The sequence below is a fragment of the Squalius cephalus genome, assembly GCF_949319135.1.
Source record: "Squalius cephalus genome assembly, chromosome: 22".
In the NCBI taxonomy this organism is placed as follows: domain Eukaryota; kingdom Metazoa; phylum Chordata; class Actinopteri; order Cypriniformes; family Leuciscidae; genus Squalius; species Squalius cephalus.
In genome coordinates this window covers 26576199-26594526 of record NC_137143.1, presented here as the reverse complement: position 1 = coordinate 26594526, position 18328 = coordinate 26576199, and the positions used below count along the sequence as shown (strand labels likewise).

The 18328-nt window shown below is 36.1% G+C and overlaps 1 protein-coding gene across 1 annotated transcript in view; it reads right to left on the bottom strand.

Moving 5' to 3' along the window:
* thsd7bb (thrombospondin, type I, domain containing 7Bb) overlaps positions 1 to 18328 on the bottom strand; it is a 58030-nt gene that overhangs the window by 33810 nt on the left and 5892 nt on the right. The window contains exon 2 of the mRNA XM_079856729.1: positions 9397 to 9539. Within this exon, the coding sequence (XP_079712855.1) occupies positions 9397 to 9523 (127 nt within the window). The 5' untranslated portion in view covers positions 9524 to 9539. The remainder of the gene's footprint in view (positions 1 to 9396; positions 9540 to 18328) is intronic.

Genomic DNA, 18328 nt, shown 5'->3' with positions numbered 1-18328 from the left:
ATGGAAAAACACGGATATTGTGAAGCTGCTATAGCTTTTCTGCTAGTGGAATTTAGTGGAAACCACGTTGCCATTGATTTATTGCCATTGCCATTGATTATATCCATTGATTTTTTTTCATATCCTTATGAAAATTATATATCGATTTGGCTGCAGTCATTACGTTTTTGAGGTTGGTATTAATATATTTGAAAGAAGTCTCTTATGCTCACCAAGGCTGAATTTATTTGCATTCATTATTTTAAATATATTCAAATAGAAAACAGTTATTTTATGTCACAATAATATTTCACCATATTAAAGTTTTTACTGTATTTTTGATCCAATTAAATCCTTCAGAAATCCTTCTAATATGCTGATTTGGTCTCATTAGGATTCTTTAATAAATAGAAAGAACAGCATTTCTGTCATGACAACTCCTTAAGGGTGTTTGCCATGGTAATGGGTATGACAATGTTGATATATTTGGTTTTAACGGAATAGATCTGCTACACTGCTGTTGCTTCTGCAGAACAAGTACAGGACTTGCTACTGCCAATACATACATGACGCGCTGCTGTGAGCAAGTAAGACTTGCTGCTGCTTTACAATATAGCATACATGAATTACCCGTAGCAGATCTAGACAGGTGGAGTTGGGGAAGGTGGAGGGTTTCTGAAAGCATGCTGCACTGCTATAGCAAATGCTGACCAAGTATTTGAAGATTGAGCACACAAGTCCATTGGCTGCTGATACAGCAGGAACCAATCAGCTGTGCCCTATAGAGAATGATGTGATTGCAAGCAGATTGAGTTAAGGACATGTCAGCCTGCACCATCTAGAGTTTCATGACAGAACTTTGTATTTATTTGGAATAGAAATCTTTACTGTCTTTTGATCAATTTGCAAGATTTAGAATGGCTGAATAACAGTATTGATTTCATTTAAAAAAATGAGTTTACTGTACATTTACATTAAGACCTTATGTTTTATGCTAACATATTAACAACTATTCTTTTAACCTGTGGAGAACATAATTCCTCATTAAAGGATTTTTTTTTGAAGTATGACTATAATAAATAAATAAATATTAAAATCCCTGAGTAATTAAAGTGGCCCTATATAGTATTTGAACACTTAAACCACAATTAAAAAAATCTATGAACTGCATTGCATTATAGATATAAAAAAAATGAATACTTCTAAATATAATACATTTTAATTATAACAGACATATTTTTGTGAAATGCGACACGAAAAGTACATTTTGTTGGAAGACACACACACACACACACACACACACACACACACACACACACACACACACACACACACACACACACACACACACACACACACACACACACATTCTTGTACATCTATCTTTATGAGGACATTCATTGACACAATGCAATATCTAGCAGCTTCCCCTAAACTTACCCATCACAACTAAGTGCCTAACCCGAACCCTTACCCCAAACCTACCCTTAACCTAATTATAACCTTATTAATATCCCTAAAACCAAGTCTTGACCCTCAAACAGGCCTTTAAAGGGATCTCAGAAAGTGAGGACTGGCCAAAATGTCCTCACTTTACTCTCTTTGTCCTCACTCTAATGGTCTAAAACTCAAACTGGTGAGGTCCTCACAAAGATAGTTGTACAAGTACACACACACACACAAAATCACCCTCACAGCTGCGACAACCTCCTTCCTACTTTCAAACTGACTTGTATGTCTCACAGGGAGTTGATCCTCTCTCCCTCCGTCTCTCATGTGGCCATCACTGAAACGCAGCAGGCAGGCGAAGAGAAACAGAAGATACAAGCAGGACCCTGTCCCATGGTGTCACAGCAGCTTAAAGCTGTGAGACAGGATGAGGTCACTCCGAGGGCATCGGAAGCAAAGTCACTGTCGGTAAGATCGTGACTGGTTTTACTCAATTTTGGCAGCACAAAGGCAGATTGAACTGGGATATGTTATCTAGTAGAATCCACATGATCAATTTCTATTTACTTGCAAAATGCAAATTTTGAGCGAAAATTGAAATTGGTTTTCATTCCCAGAGGTTTAACCTCAGGCAAAACCCATCGGCCTCCACAGCTGAAAATATTTCATTAGCAACAATCAGAGGCTTTGGTTCAAACACACCTGAGACAGGTTATTTTCCGCTATTCAGACTTTCAAAAGCTTTAATCACCCACAAGCCTCCCAGAGTTCCCTCTATGGTGGGATTCTTCCATTATGAAGACCGCCAGCGAGACTGCGGGTGCAAACAAGCGCTCTATACTGCTTGCTTCACCACCTCATCACCTCACGCTGAAAACAGCTCATTTTAAAAACATTTTATGCATTTGGCAGATCACTTCTTGTCCTAAAACAACGTTAACAACATTTGCATCCACACAAGCATTCCCTGGCAATCTAACCTGTGACCCTGGCAAGTCTTTACCAGCCTAAAAAATATCAAGCTAACAGCTATGGAAAGTTCTTTAGTGCGTCAGTATACCGTTTTTTACCATGCATGCACTGCAACTAAACTAGATCGCACTCATTCTTAGAAATGATTAGCGCTAATTTTAAATCAAGATCTTAATCGCTCACATTACGTGACACTAAGGGCCCTATTTTAACGATCTGAAATGCAAGTGTCAAAGCGCAAAGCGCAAGTAACTTTGTGGGCGGGTCTTGGCGCTGTTGCTATTATACCGGCGGGATAAATGACTCTTGCGCCCGACGCAAATCTAAAAGGGGTTGGTCTGAAGTAGCTTCATTATTCATATGTGTGGTTTGGGCGTAACGTGAAATAAACCAATCAGAGCATCATCTCACATTCCCTTTAAGAGCAGGCGCGCTTGATCTATAGCGGATTCCTATTATAACGGCGGATTTGCCAGGCGCGCGCCAGGAGCGGTTCACAGCCAAGGAGACAGACGTTCTCGTCAGGGACGTTGAGGATGGAGAAACACACCCAAATTAACTTCGGTTTTAGGTGTATGATAATTTGGGTAAATATGTAAGCTAGATGTATGTTTTTATAATAAACTCTAAAATCTATCTATCTATCTATCTATCTATCTATCTATCTATCTATCTATCTATCTATCTATCTATCTATCTATCTATCTATCTATCTATCTATCGATCGTAATAATGTATGATTTGCAAAAATGAAAACCGCTGCTTCTGTGTAGATGAGAGAATCAAAGTGTATGCGCGTTGTGCACACTCTACATTGTTTATGGCCAAGTATGCGCCCTTAAAATAGCATAATGAACAACGCGCAACGCGCCACTGACTTTAGACTAGGTTTTTTCTGGCCAGTGGCGCAATTGTTTTATGGAACAGTAAAATAGCACCAGGGATTGTTTGCGCCGGAACACGCCTCCTTTTTTTGCACTGAACCGCCCAGGGAGCGCAAGTTCATTCCCTAGTTTAGCGACGTGCTTCTGTGGAGGGAAAAGCGCGCTTTGCGCGGGTGCAAAATAGGAATGATACATGCGTCGGTGTACAAAGTCAATTGCGCTGGGTGCAAGATAGGGCCCTAAGGCTCTGAGCACCTTTCAAATGAATCGTATAGATGCAAACAGCCACATATAAGAACATCATTCAGATTTTAAATACACTACAAGTCAAAAGTTTGGGGTCTATAAGTCTATGTTTTTGAAATTTTGAAAAAAGTCTCAAGGTCACCAAGGCTGCATTTATTTGATCAAAAATACATTTAAAACGCTAACGTGAAATATTGTTACAATTTCAAATACCTATTTTCTATTATAGTAGGCCTATGTATTTTCAAATTTAATTTATTCCTGTGATGGCAAAGCTGAATTTTCAGGAGCCTTCACATGATCACATGATCCTTCAGAATTTCTTAATGAATAGAAAGTAAATTTTTTTTTTTTTTTTAAATAGAAATCTTTTGTAAATGTCTTTATAATTATATATCTTTATTGTCACTTTTGATCAATTTAATGCATCCTTGCTAAATAAAAGTATGCAATTCTTTCAAAAAAAGAAAAATATTTTGAGCAAAAAGCTGAGAAAATCGCATTGTTGACAAAGACTATGTCTGGATGGGATTCAGAACGATGATCAAAACATAGATGGAGATCAAGTACATCAACACCCCCAAAGCTTTACAGTCCTATAGCTTGTCATGGGTCGACATTTCATTCAGTAACATTAAGCAGTTTTGATTTATATGCTGTTTAATGTTGATCGCATTATTTTACATAGGCTGCGCATCTGCTTACACATTATGTCGCTTGTTTCTGCTTCTTCTTTGCCTGTGTTTTGATCAGGAGATTCAGTACTCTTTCAGAAGATGTGTCATAGCGCCCCCTACCATATAACACTGAAAACACGGACATTTCCGTCAATGGCGTGGAAGAGTTAAAAATCTCTTTTTAAGTAATATGCGTAAACCAATAACTAATGCGAGTACAGACATTTAGATGATATTTAAATTCTAAGACACTACACAACTATGCAAAAAAGTTACTCCCAAAACAGATAAATAAGAGTATGCAATGCTAACCCAAATCACATTCACAGCTTAATTAGACAGTCAAGTACCGGTATATTGGAGACTGGCTGTGTCTTGCTACAAACAAGTGCCCTGGTACATATGCTACACAGCACGACTCAACAACACAACCCTTGTTTATGCCGAAATAAATCAAATTCTGAATTTCTGATGTCTGAAAGTGTCAGGACCATTAGTGTTGCTTACACATTTAAAAAAACACAAAACATTCCCTGACCCAGAGGTCTCTGGAGACGGGCAGCATCCTCCCTCTCAACAACACAAAGAAATGCTCTAGTCTGACACTCGCACAGTTTTTGGATGCATTCTGGGTGAAACAATAGGGCACATGACAGATTAATTACTCACTGATGGTCACAGATTCAATTACAGTGCTTTTCTGCCTATCACAGACACTTTAGCAAAGAAAATGGAGCCGTTTTTGGCCTGTCACGATTCAGTTGGAGTTTGAGCTGAGGATTGTTGGATTTTGGTGTCTTAAATGCAAAAGGCTTGGGATGTTGCTCTGGAAATCAATGATGTTGCAGTGTATTTTGGTTTACTTGTCTGTGAAACGCTAGTCAAGGTGATATGAATTCATTGTGTGGGTTTACCTTCAAGTTTACACAAGTTTTCATGGCAGTGTAACCACAGGTGTATGTCATCATATAAACAATGAACATGTTCTACTGACATTTGACAACCAAACCGTCAAAATAGTTTCATCATGTACTTTCATATCTATAGTTTTATCATTTAAATCCCAACAAGCCTCTTTGCTCATTTAAAAGAATGGCTTAAAGTGATAGTTCAACAAAAAATGTAATCATACTTGTTCTCATTTTTCTTGTATGGACAAAAAAATATCACATTTTTCAAAATTTCACATATAAGGAAATGTATATATGCATGTATAAATACATACATTTCATTACATTCAAGTACACTCTTACTTTTTTTTTTTTTTTTTGCACCAATGTCCTTTTCAGTGAACAGTTCTTCAAACAACCATATTTTTCTTTGTCTTAAAAAAATCTAAAGAAGCCTTTTTCAACTATATAAGAACCTTTGTGCAATGAAAAGGTTTCATGGATGTTAAAGGTTCTTCAAGATAATGCAATTATCCATCCCAGTATTTAGATCATTTCAACCTTTTGGCATCCTTTTGTGAACTAACTCCTATATAGAGAACAAGGACTTCTGATTTAACAGGAATCATCTCATTGTGAAAGTCTCTCTCTCTCTCTCTCTCTCTCTCTCTCTCTCTCTCTCTGTGTCTGTGTGTGCGCGCGCACGCGCGTGTGTGTGTGTGTGTACATCTGTGGGTGCTGATTTCTCCTCGCTCCCTCCACAGTAATCAATCAAACAGAGAGAAAGAAAGAAATGAGTGCACGACTAATGAACTGAACAGAAAACAAAAGGCAAATGGATAATAGATGGTCAATATTCACTGCTTAAGAATTGCTCTCTTCTTTTCTGTGTGCTTTTCATACAAACAGAAAAAAAGAGTATTTGAAAAAGGAAAGAATGTGTATTGTCACATTATGAGAGGTCATCACTGTCCTATCGTTTTGGCAGACACAGCTTCATTCTTGGTCCTGCTCTCTCCACGGAAAATAAGTAATAAAAAACGTTCTATTTATCTCTTTTGCCTTAATGAATCTATTATGTATTGCATTATACTGAAGACTATTGTGCACATTTACATCAGTGATGTATGAATTATTGTTGAGAAGTCTAGACATAGCCCTATCCTATACTTTTTCAGCCTGGTGACAAATAATAATAAAATAATAATAATACAATTATTTCTTCAGTAGTAGAAGCATATTAGTAGTATAAAATATGTTTTTAATAGAACCTCTCATAAATGCAGCTCAAACTGCTTCACAGGCATACAAACATTTTAGAAAAATAAAAACAGCTAGTTATATGTATTTTTCAATGTTACCAGGGCTTTCCCTGAACTGCATACTTTTATACCATGATGTTGTATATTTTATCCTAATGCACTTGTGAGCTGCATTTTATGTATAAAGACGTGTTCCTGTAGCTGAAACAGTTGAACATGACTGATGCAAAACCTTGAACTGCAAAGTATGTAGTGGATTAAATAACCTTGTAAATCGAAATGTCAAGAGACATGTTAAAGACTTCAATCAAAGTGGCACCAAAATTGAGGTTTTATGGCTTTTAGAACGTGTCTGTTAGCTTTGAGACCATCTTTGACAAAATAAACTAGCAGATACATGCGCACAGAATGTATTAGTTCTATTCAGAAACGTACCGAAAAATTATGATTCATCTCGTTTGCATTGGCATGTACACATTTTTGTCAAAAGAAAAGGATAGAATGACAATGTCTCCTTTCATAATGCTGCTAAAAAAACATAATCTGCTACAGTCAGACTGCCCGTCTTCATCTGCAATTGAAGGTTGATTTTCACCTTCGTGTTTTGTGAGACAGAGTTATTTTCTGTATACAGCTTGTGACGAGGAACTCCAGGGAGACCGTTCAAAAGTAGGCTTTCAAGCCTTCAGAGATGCAAACTCAAGAATCTGCTCTCCTGTCTCCAGTATATTTTTCCTCATTTCTAGGAAAACTGATCAAAATTAAGCACACAAAAAAGCTCAAGAAAACCTTGAGTATAAAAGAAAGTGTGTAGGTGCACAAATGAGCCCTTCTTCATAGACAGAACAAAAGCGGACACACTCCTTCAGGATGAAACCAGTATCGATTTTACATTCCAGGAATCATCACCCCTGCGGACCTGCAGAGCTGCCGTTCGATCCACACACAGCACGGGAGGAGACCTCTGAGAACTGACCACTGCTTCACAGAGAAACGTCAACGTCCTTATCTCATCCATACTTCATCTATAAAACATTTTCACAGTTGCCTTCGTTAGCATTAGACCTGTTGATATGTCCATGATCCAGCCATCAATCAGTGCGGATTTCACAATAACTTTCAAGGGAGTCAACTTTTTAAAAGACACTTCTGAAACTGAAATGATCTTTTGGTGCTCTCTAGATCAATTACTGTCCATTTTTAAAACAAATCTGTGGTATTTATGATATGTAAATCGATTACAAGTATTAAAATTTTAAAATATTAAAGTAGCTATGTTTTGTCTGAATGTAATTTATTCCTGTGATGCAAAGCTGCATTTTATTACTCCAGTCTTCAGTGTCACATGATCCTTCAGAAATCATTCTAAGATGATGATTTGCTGCTCAATCAACCTTTATTTATTTATTTTTTTTTATGTTTTTTAAGTTTTTTATGACAATTTTAACAATGTAAAAGTCTTAACTGTCACTTTATCAATTTAATGCATCCTTGCTCTGTAAAAGTATTTATTTCTTCCAAAAAAAAAAAAAAATTCTTACTGACCCCAAACTTGTGAACAATATGTGAGAAAGCTATATTAAGATAAAAAAAAAAAATTTTCCATAAAGAAATAAAAAGTAAATAAATGTTAAAAAAAGAGAACACTTACAAGACATTAACATGAACTTGCATCTTATGTCGCCTTATGAGGGCCTCCATGTTCAGATCCAAATACTGCTAACTTTTTCCCTATAATCTCCCTGTTACAGGACACTTTTGCTTGTGCAATAAATTAATATGAATTTTTATTTTTTGGGTAGACTATTCCTTAAACAAGTGGTCAGACATTTCAAAACCCCCCACAATTTGGTCCCTGCATTCAGTCAAGGAAGTTAAATTAAGCTCATTTCCGTGTCTATTTACTGAGAATGGCAGTTGCCTGATATGAACTTCCTGCCTGAGGTCTTCATAGCCAAACGTTGGATGTTTTGTTACAAGTACTGGAGAAGTGCTTAGTTGTGGCATCTTTAAATAAGCTCAGAGTAGCTTGGATGCGCCGGACGGCATTAATAGGACAAGCAATAATCTTCTGTTCTTTGCGAGCTGTCAATCTCCCGCTTAACAATTGTTGCCATGGCGACATGAGGAATTCTCAGTGCAACTCCAGCTGGATGTAAGATAGATCAGACTTCACAGATAACACAGGCAGATGGTTTCACAGTTTTCTGAACTGCCGTACATACATGCCTGCCGATCCAAGATCTGTGGCAACAAGGATCAATATCCAACATGGACCACTAATTCTTTTTTTTATTCAACACGTCTGTTTCCCTCTATCAATTGCAGAATATAAATGTGAATTACCTTGCTTCTTGACTGAATGTACTGTACCAAAAATGGTAATTCACACATTTGATTATGCAATCCCAATAATATGTGACTTCTCCAACTGGATCTGACCACAGAGTGTCAGAATTTTCTGGCTCAGGCTATGAATGGATCTTACAAATACAAGCTGTGTTTAGCATTTCTGAAAACCTTGAAATAATTGATGCATTTTTGTCTGTGTAAAATATCACAAAAGTGTATGTGCACTATTAAAGAATGAAAATTATGTCAACGTTTACCTACCCTCATACCGTTTCTAATACTGTATGACTTTTTAAAAAGGCTTTTTTGAAGGTTATCTGGATCGTTCTAATACTGGTAGTGTCAAAATCCCAAAATGACCAAAAAAAGGCACATTAAAGTGCACCATGTTCCAACATTTTGAGTCAATGAAAACCTTAGCTCGCTATGGCACTTTCATGAGAGAAATATCTGAATGAATAGTTCTATTGATTTGGGTTTTTTTGGCCATATTTTTCAAAAAGTCCCCTTTTGTGTTGGTTCTACAGAAGAAAGAGAGTCATACAGGTTTGTAACGACATGACATGAGTAAGTGATGGCAAGTAATCATGGCGGGAAAATACTCATAATTCACCTAGGGACAGCGCAAATTCATTTCTTCCTGTCGTCCCAAGAAGAAAAAACTGAGGAAATATTGGCAACCCACCTGTATTCCAGATGTACTGGCTTCTTTTTGGTGCTTCTGCCACCAGTGGAAGAGACATTAGTGCAACATAAAGGAGAGAAGCCCACAGGGAGAAGATAGCGGTAATCTCATGCCTCAGAAATGCCATCTCTTGTCTATCGAACCTGCAACAGAAATACACACAATAGCTAGTTACAATAGTTAGTTCTAGAAAGAGAAGACATCTTACGTATAGTTGAATGGAAAATAAAATACCACAACCTTCACATTTTTATATTGTCTGAAAAAGACTTTTATGCACGTTACTATGAAGTTTGTTATTATGAAGTGGTTGCATACTGGACAAAGTTTGGACATTCAACATAAGTCTGTGGGATCTGCATCTGATCACATAGAAAAGTAATACCACACTCATTTTACAATTTAGGGTAGATTTCATGTCCACTAATGATAATTGTATTTTTTTTTTCAACAATTTTTATCAGAAATATAATCCATTTATCCATTAAAGGAAAACATATTATAATCTCACACAAATATTTGTTATGTGAAGTTGTCTTGATGTAATTTAAATGACAGTTTTATGTCTGTTTTTGAAGTCGGTCTTGAGTTAAAAAAAAAACAAATATTGAATTTATTTATATTTCTATATGCTTCAGAAAAACTGTTTTTTAGACTGAATTTAAAATGAATTTAGGAACATATCTCATGTCTGCAAAAGTTCTGTGACCAGCATGTTATTTTCTTCAGGTGAACATTTTGAAGTATTTTCCCTCGATATTTTATATACAATAACCTATTGTCAGAGAGAATATTGACTGATCCACTATTTTGGGATTGCTATGGTTTGCAAAGTCTTTTTTTATATTAAAATACACATGGAAATGTAGGATTAACCTGATCAAGAAAATAACATAGTTGGCCAGACAAGACCCGCCGATGAAATGATGAGTCAAAATGGTGAAATCTCCTAAATAATCAAAAACGAAGCAATATAATAATATAAAAATGTATAAAGTCGTTTTATAAAATTCTTCCTTGTCTAGAACACAACAGAACCTCTATTTTGCTGATTAGTACTAATGACCTTCCAGCCACAGATCCAGATGTTGGTTTCAGTATTTCTGTATAGAAGTTTCTGCACAATCAATCAGAAGAAGTGAGAAATCTAGGAGAAGAATACCCCCTTGGAGACACTGAACACATTTACACGGAAGCTAAACCTGTGAAATCCTTCCTCTGTATCTATTTCTCTCCCTCTTGTCTCGTTTTATTCTTCTGTCTCTAAGGCACATATAAACACCTTCCTAAGGGGGGAAAATGTCCATGCAGTCTCTTGAAGGGAATTCATTGGCACTCGTTAGAGCTGACTGGAGGAAGCGTGTGCTCTGCTCAAGGAGAACATTTAAAGAGATGAACAGGACACAAAGAGCCGTGGCTGATTCCACTCAGCTAAATTATGTCTGCCACATTCCCGCCATGTCAAATCCGTTACTTAGGGGAGAGAACAAGGTTGAAAAGAAAAGGAGGGAAAGAGTGAACAGACAGAAGGCGATAAAGAGCAGGAGAGATGGTGACAAAATACTGCATAGAGATTTTTTTACCAGTGGTTGCTGAATGACTATATTACAGAGACAATAAACTCCAAACTTCACTAACTAATTGTGGATCTCCACTGGAACCACATCTCTTTCAGGCAAACCGTTGTCAATTAACTGTCGTCGGTATGAAGGATGAGAGAAGTCCTCTAAGAGTGGGCCTAAATACAGTGTGTGTTTGTGTATACATCTCCATCAATAACTCAACAAGTTTATGGTATTGGATGATAATTTGGAATAGAACAGTATTGTATGGCATACCATGCTATGGTATGGTACAGTACACTATAGTGTGGAATTGTAATAAAAAAAAATTTTTTTAAATTAAATTAAATTTAAAAAAGTCAAAAAAAAATAAAAAATAATAATAATTAAAAATTTCAAAAAAATAAAAAAATAAATGAATAAAATAAATTAAAAATTATAAAAAAAGAGTTATAAGATTAAGAGTTTAGAGAATATTTTCAAAATAATATCTGACATATACATAATTTATATGATATTTTATATTATTTTTATTTTTATATTATATAGGGGGTCAAAAGTGATCAAAAGTGAAAATTCTATTTCAAATAAATGCTGTTCTTTTGAACTTTCTATTCAACAAAAAACACTTAAAAAATAGATCACAGTTTTAGTAAAAAGTATTAAACAGCACAACCGTTTTCAACATTGATAATAATAACAACTGTATCTTGAGCATCAAATCAGCATATTGGAATGATTTATGAAGGATCATGTGACACTACTAGACTGGAGTAATGCTTTCAGATGCTGAAAATTCTATTTTAGACTGTAATATTATTTCTCATATTACTTTTTTTTACTGTATTATTTGACCGCATTACAGTTCCATATCACTTCGCGTGGTTAACTGTAATAGGATAGGATACAAAACACGAAAAAACATGCGAAACAAGCCTGAGAAGCTGGGCACCTTCGGCAAATATAGGCCTACATAATGATGATGAGACATCCAGTCACTAAAGTTTTAAGGTGAAAGTGTATATTTAAAAACAAACACACCCCTGATTTTACTGAAGGTTCACTGGCTGCAATAGTCTAAACAGCTCTTATTTCTGCATCCAAGACTCTTCACTAGCCTCATGTTTGTTAGCTACTCAGCTCCATTACTTTCCACTGCATTTCCCCTGATGTTTCTGAGAGATAATTCCTCTTCTTTCTCCACATCTGTCTCTTCCCTTTGCCATAATCCCCATATAACTCCAATTCCCATCCAAAAATGTAAATCACATTCCATTCAGCATAACACGGACTGCATCCGCATTTGGTTAGCTGCCTTGGCTTTGTCATTCAGTTTGAAAGGCCTGTCACAACTAAAGTGAGCTTTGAGACACAGTTCTGCGCTCCTTTCCTCCAAGTGCTGTTATCTTAGAATTCCCTGCTCGTTCCATCGTGAGACTGTAGATTGACGCATAGCATTAAAACATGTCTGTTAGCGCTGACCGGAGACTGGAGAGTAATTACAAAGCTAATCAGTTTCGACAGGGCTCCATTCACTCACGGGCTCTCACATGTGCAGACTGCAATGCACGCACACACACACACACACACACACACACACACACACACACACACACACACACACACACACACACACACACACACACACACACACACACACACAAAGTAGAAGTAGCGATCTACAAATGACTGCCTGATTAAAACACTAATTTTTCAAGAAGGGCGGACTGATTTGAGGAATTGCGGGGCTCAAGTATTCACTGAAAAGTTTAATTAAATAGTTTGTTTGGCTGATTAAATGGGTGCATCCTTTTCATTATACCTAGAAATCTTCAGCTCTGTTTTGAGGGTCAAGAGGGTGTAAAGAGAAGAATAATGAACAAATTTATCTTAATCTCCCGCATACAGGCATCATTAAGCCAATGGGAAACAACAATTCCCCCTTCCTAATATAAGAGGTCTATTCCAGGCGGTCTCTTTCAGTCGTTTTAATATATATATATATATGCATGCATTTAGAAGTCTTTTTGCAGCTTTAATCATAACAAGCATTCATTTCCATGGCAATTTTCAGCTGGGTTTGCAGGACGTCTCTCCTCTTGAAATCACATTTCACCTGCTAGAAGTGCAATGACATTTTCATAATGCCACCTTCTCATTTAAAACATTTAACTCCCGTGTTAAAATGCATCCTTCCTTTGTAACGTCTCCCGTGCTTGAGCTTTAGAGTTGACTCAAATGTTCACGCTTCAGGTGTGGAGGAAATCCAAGTTAAATGCCAACATGACTCACCTTTGTTTAACCTTTACTTCAACAGTATTGTAGTAATTAACCCGGAGGACAACTGAGCTAATCTTGCATTATCGCAGCGGCTGCTCTCGCAGATGTTGTCTCTTTATGAATCTTATAATTTTGTCTCTATCAGGATAATTAATGAGTAAATGCATTGGTTACTTTAATGAAGAGAGCGACTTCTAAAAGATCTTTCAAGTTTGGCATTTAACAATGCTCTTTCACACAATGCAAACGCATTGACTATGAATTGCATTGTTAAAAGAAAGATTTTGTAGATGATAGGTTTTAGTCTGGACCAAAAAACTAATTTTGCTATGTTTATGCAATTGTATGTCCAGATCATTTTGGAATTTTCATAATTACACTACCGTTCAAAAGTTTCAGGGTTGATTTTTTTATGTTTTTGAAAGAAGTTCTTGATCCAAAAATGTGAAATATTATTACTATTTAAAATGAACTGTTTTCTATTTTAATATATTTTAAAATGTAATTTATTCCTGTAATGCCAAGCCGGATTTTCAGCAGCAATTACTCAGTTTTTTACAGTTTATTAAATACAGTTTTTAAATAATTGTTTTATTATCAATGTTGAAAACAGTTGTGCTGCTTAATATTTTTGAGGAAATCTTGATGCATTTTCTTTCAGGATTCTTTGATGAATAGCAAGTTCAGCAAAAAAAAAAAAAAAAAGAAAAAAAGTTTGACTTTTGATTTAATGCATCCTTGATGAGTATTAATTTCTTTAAAAAAAAGAAAAAAACCCCGACACTTTAGTTTAGGGTCCAATTCTCACTATACTTAGTTGCTTATTAGCATGCATATTACTAGGATATTGGCTGTTTAGTACTTATAAAGCACATAATAATTCCTTATTCTGCAAGACCATATTCAACATCCCTTAATCAAATACCCAATACCTTAACAACTACCTTACTAACTACTAATAAGCAGTAATTATGAGTTTATTGAGGCAAAAGTCGTAATTAGTAGTTAGTTAATAGTGAGAATTGGACCCTAATCTAAAGTGTGCCCAAAACCTCTTACTGGCCTTTTGAATAATAGTGTAAATTAAATAATAAAAAATATATTTTTAAAAAAAAAAAATTAAATATTAATAAAAAATTACAATGAAATACAATTAAAATAAATAAATAAATAATATTTTAAATATATTTTAAATAAATGTCTGCATTCCAACCCCCCAAAAGAACATACATGTGTAATAGAACCAGATAGTGAGTAGAGTAAATCCCTGCTGTCTCCAAATAGTGTGTTCACATTAGAAAACAGACACCCAAGAGTCAATGGCGTCAACTACATTAGGTTATTACTTTAGTGTCAATGTTAATCCACGAGTGTGCAAGTTTTCTCTAATTCGGTGTGTGCGTTCATAAATATGTGCATCAATTTCCTGTTTCATCTTGTAAAAAGAGTCTCTGGGAGACGTGGCATGAGTCATTACTGGCTGGATCAGGTAACAGGCTTGACGGCACACTGTAAGCAGTGCTCGGTGACAAACTGACCTTCCCTGCTGTTGAGTCAATTACACTTCAATTAGGACACAGACCCTGCTGTGGACCCGAGCTCTGCAGCAGAAAGCATATGGCAGCTATGGCCAAACCAGCTCCAGCTCAGCTGGAAACGGTTGCAAAAACACTTATGAACCCAAGTGGAAATGAAAGAATCAATAAAACGTACTTTATATAGGGCTCAAATGCGAGCTGGATTGAACATCTGTTCTTGTAATTTCCTTGGTGGCTGGAGAAAGCTAGGACTTATACAGGATGAGGTGTAGACCTTTAATTGGGAAAGTGTATGAAAAATGGAGTGATTTCAATTACAGACACATGCAAGGGCTTTGAGATTGGCTTTCAGGCTTCAATACAGTCCACTACATATGTCCAAAAATTGCCATCTTAGGCACAAAATTTAGCTTTGGCGAATATTTCAAAGTTATTCTTCAATCGGCCAGTCACTTTAAAAGAAACTGCAAATAATGTATGGTTTAATTAAAACTGTTCCGACTGATAGTCTGACACTGATGTAAAGGACAAACCATTTATTAAAAAATAAAAAGAAAAGAAAAGAACACAAGACAAAACAACAACAACAAAACATTCTACTCGTTTCTACTAAAGAAAACATGCTAGGACTTGTCAGTCTTCTAACATCATTTATCTATAATAAATTATAATGTATTATTATCATTATTATTTTAAGTGTAATTTAATATTTAGTAATGTAATATTTTGAACCAATAATAATAAAAAATAAAGTAAATTATAATTATATTATTATTATTATTATTATGTTATTACTATTATTATTAGTATTATTATTATCATCGTTGTTGTTGTCATCGTCGCTGAAGAACACATGCCAGGATTTGTGTCTTTATTCATCTCAGTGAAAATAATATAAAAATACTATTATTATTATTGGTTTTAACTAATATTATTATTATTGCTTTATTAACACTAATTTTACAGTTTATGTATATTGTTCAATATTAATAATAACAAAATAATAATAAAAATAATTAGTAATAAAATAAAAATAAAATAATGTACCTGACTGCTTTAAGACCAAACAAGTGATTAAACCACCAACATAAAAATATGAGCAACACAATCATGTATCAGATATAGTTTCAGTAGAGATCTCATTTATGATGCTGCGAGTCACATGGTAACATTCACTGGAGAAAACAGAGGAAAAATTGCATTGCCTGAGGCAAGAAAATATTGCTTTAATATTAAAAAATGATGTAAAATACAATTTTGTGGCCAGTAAGGAAGATTTATAGCAGGTAAATTTACCATTGGCCAGTGCAGCAAAAAATCTAATATTGAACCTTGTTCAAGTGCATCAGAAACTATGCCTTCTTCTCCTATAGCTGAGATGAAACTGAGTAAATATTGAGGACCTCTCAGTGACAGCATCAGTCATTCAATTAAACAACATTGGACAAACAGCAAAGACTTACTGCTGCAGGACTGAAGAGACAGATCAAGAGAGAGAGATAGAGAGAGAGAGAGAGTCTATTAGTCTTTGAGCTAATTTTCCACACAGATTGAAATACAGTTTTCATGTGTGCCACACTAATGAGAGATTCTGCATAAAAAACAGACCGAAAAGTGGGTTTCAAAGTGATTCACTTAAAGCAAACTCAACATGTTTTTGAGTTGTCTTTGATTGTCTTTTCTTTCATCTTCATAGTCCCATTGTGATTCTTAGCCGCGAGGCTGCAAACTGGGCTCAGGATCTTTGAGAGCTGGAGTCACTGTCTTAACTCTCATTTGAAACAACAGACAGAAACTCTCAGACAAATGTCGACACTTTAACCTTGTTTTTATAAAGCTTTCTTCTTTTATCTGTGAACGCTGCGGGTTTATGAAAGATTAGACAGTGCGTTACTGATAGATTTGGAAGCGGTCCTTCTGATCGTAGTGACAGGTACAGGAATACAAGGATGTATCTACATGCTCAGGAATAAACTGAAATGAAATGAAATAAAATAAAAAATATGGTTACAGGCCTACCAGAATATTAACAGCTCGTGTGATGTCCGATTAATCCCATTGACATACATTGGGTTGTCTGAAGTCACTAGGTTGCTTCTAAAAATCATCGGTGTGTGCCGCTGTGGACACGCTATCTCTGCCAAACTTCAGATGCTTTACACACTTTGAAGGGCCGGACACGACCAGCTGCTGTCAGTCCTTTGATGTCTTTTTAGCATCACTAGGATTATCTCTGAAGTTCTCAGACTCTAGCACAACTTCACTAGTTTCACAAAGTCCTGGACCTCTCCATCGGAAGTTCCACAGCTTTGAGATCAAACAGCTGAATACTGGTGTCTGGTTAGTAACATTCAGGGCCCCATTTTAACGATATGAAACGCAAGTATCAATTGCGAAACGCAAGTAACTTTGTGGGCGGGTCTTGGGCGCTGTTGCTATTATACCGGCGGGATAAATGACTAAAATGGGTTGGTCTGAAGTAGCTACATTACTCATAGGTGTGGTTTGGGCGTAACATGCAATAAACCAATCAGAGCGACATCTCACATTCCCTTTAAGAGCAGGCGCGCTTGATCTATAGCGGATTGCTATTATAATGGCGGATTTGCCAGGCGCACGCCAGGAGCGGTTCACAGCCGAGGAGACCGACGTTCTCGTCAGGGCCGTAAAAGACAGAGAAGTGACATTGTATGGGGATGGGAGAAACCCACCCAGATTAGCTTCGGTTAAACAGGCGTATAATAATTTGGGTAAATGTGTAAGCTAGATTTATGCCTATTTTTTCACATCTTCATGGACACAACAATGATTTCCCTCATGTGGTAATATTTTTCCTTGTAATAATGTATGGTTTTCTAAAAATGAGAACTGCTGCGTCTGTGTGTAGATGAGATAAGCAAAGTGCATGCGCATTGTGCACACGCTACATTGATTATGGCCAAGCATGCGCCCTTAAAATAGCATATGAATAACATGCGCAACGCGCCACTGACTTTAGACTAGGTTTTTCCTTGTCTGTGGCGGAATTGTTTTCTAAACCTGCAAAATAGCACCAGGGAACGTTTGCGCCGGAACACTCTTTGCGCTGAACCGGCATGGCAATCTTACGGCTTAGAAATGCATCTCAAAAAATTATTGTGCAAAAAATGTACCTTGAGGGGTACAACCACTTGTCACTGGTGTACCCTGAAAGGTACCCCTCTGTACCTTATCTAACCCTAAATGGTGCATATGGTCTGCATGAGAAGTGAGCAATGTGAAGCAACAAAATTGCTTCCATTATAATCAAGAAAACGGTCTATTCTGCAAGCAGCAAAACATATATTTACTGCATGCAAAATTGTGAAAAAATGTTTCTAAAAAAACACCTTAAGGTGCTAATATGCAGCTTAAAGGTACACTTTCTACACATTATGGTGTAATAAAAAAAAGAAAAAAGAAACACATTACTTTCACAGCTTCCAAAAATGAATCATCTAATTATGTTGTATTAAAGAGTCACGTCCCTGCATCTACGCGTTTCAATAAATCTTCTATAAAGAATTTTTATTT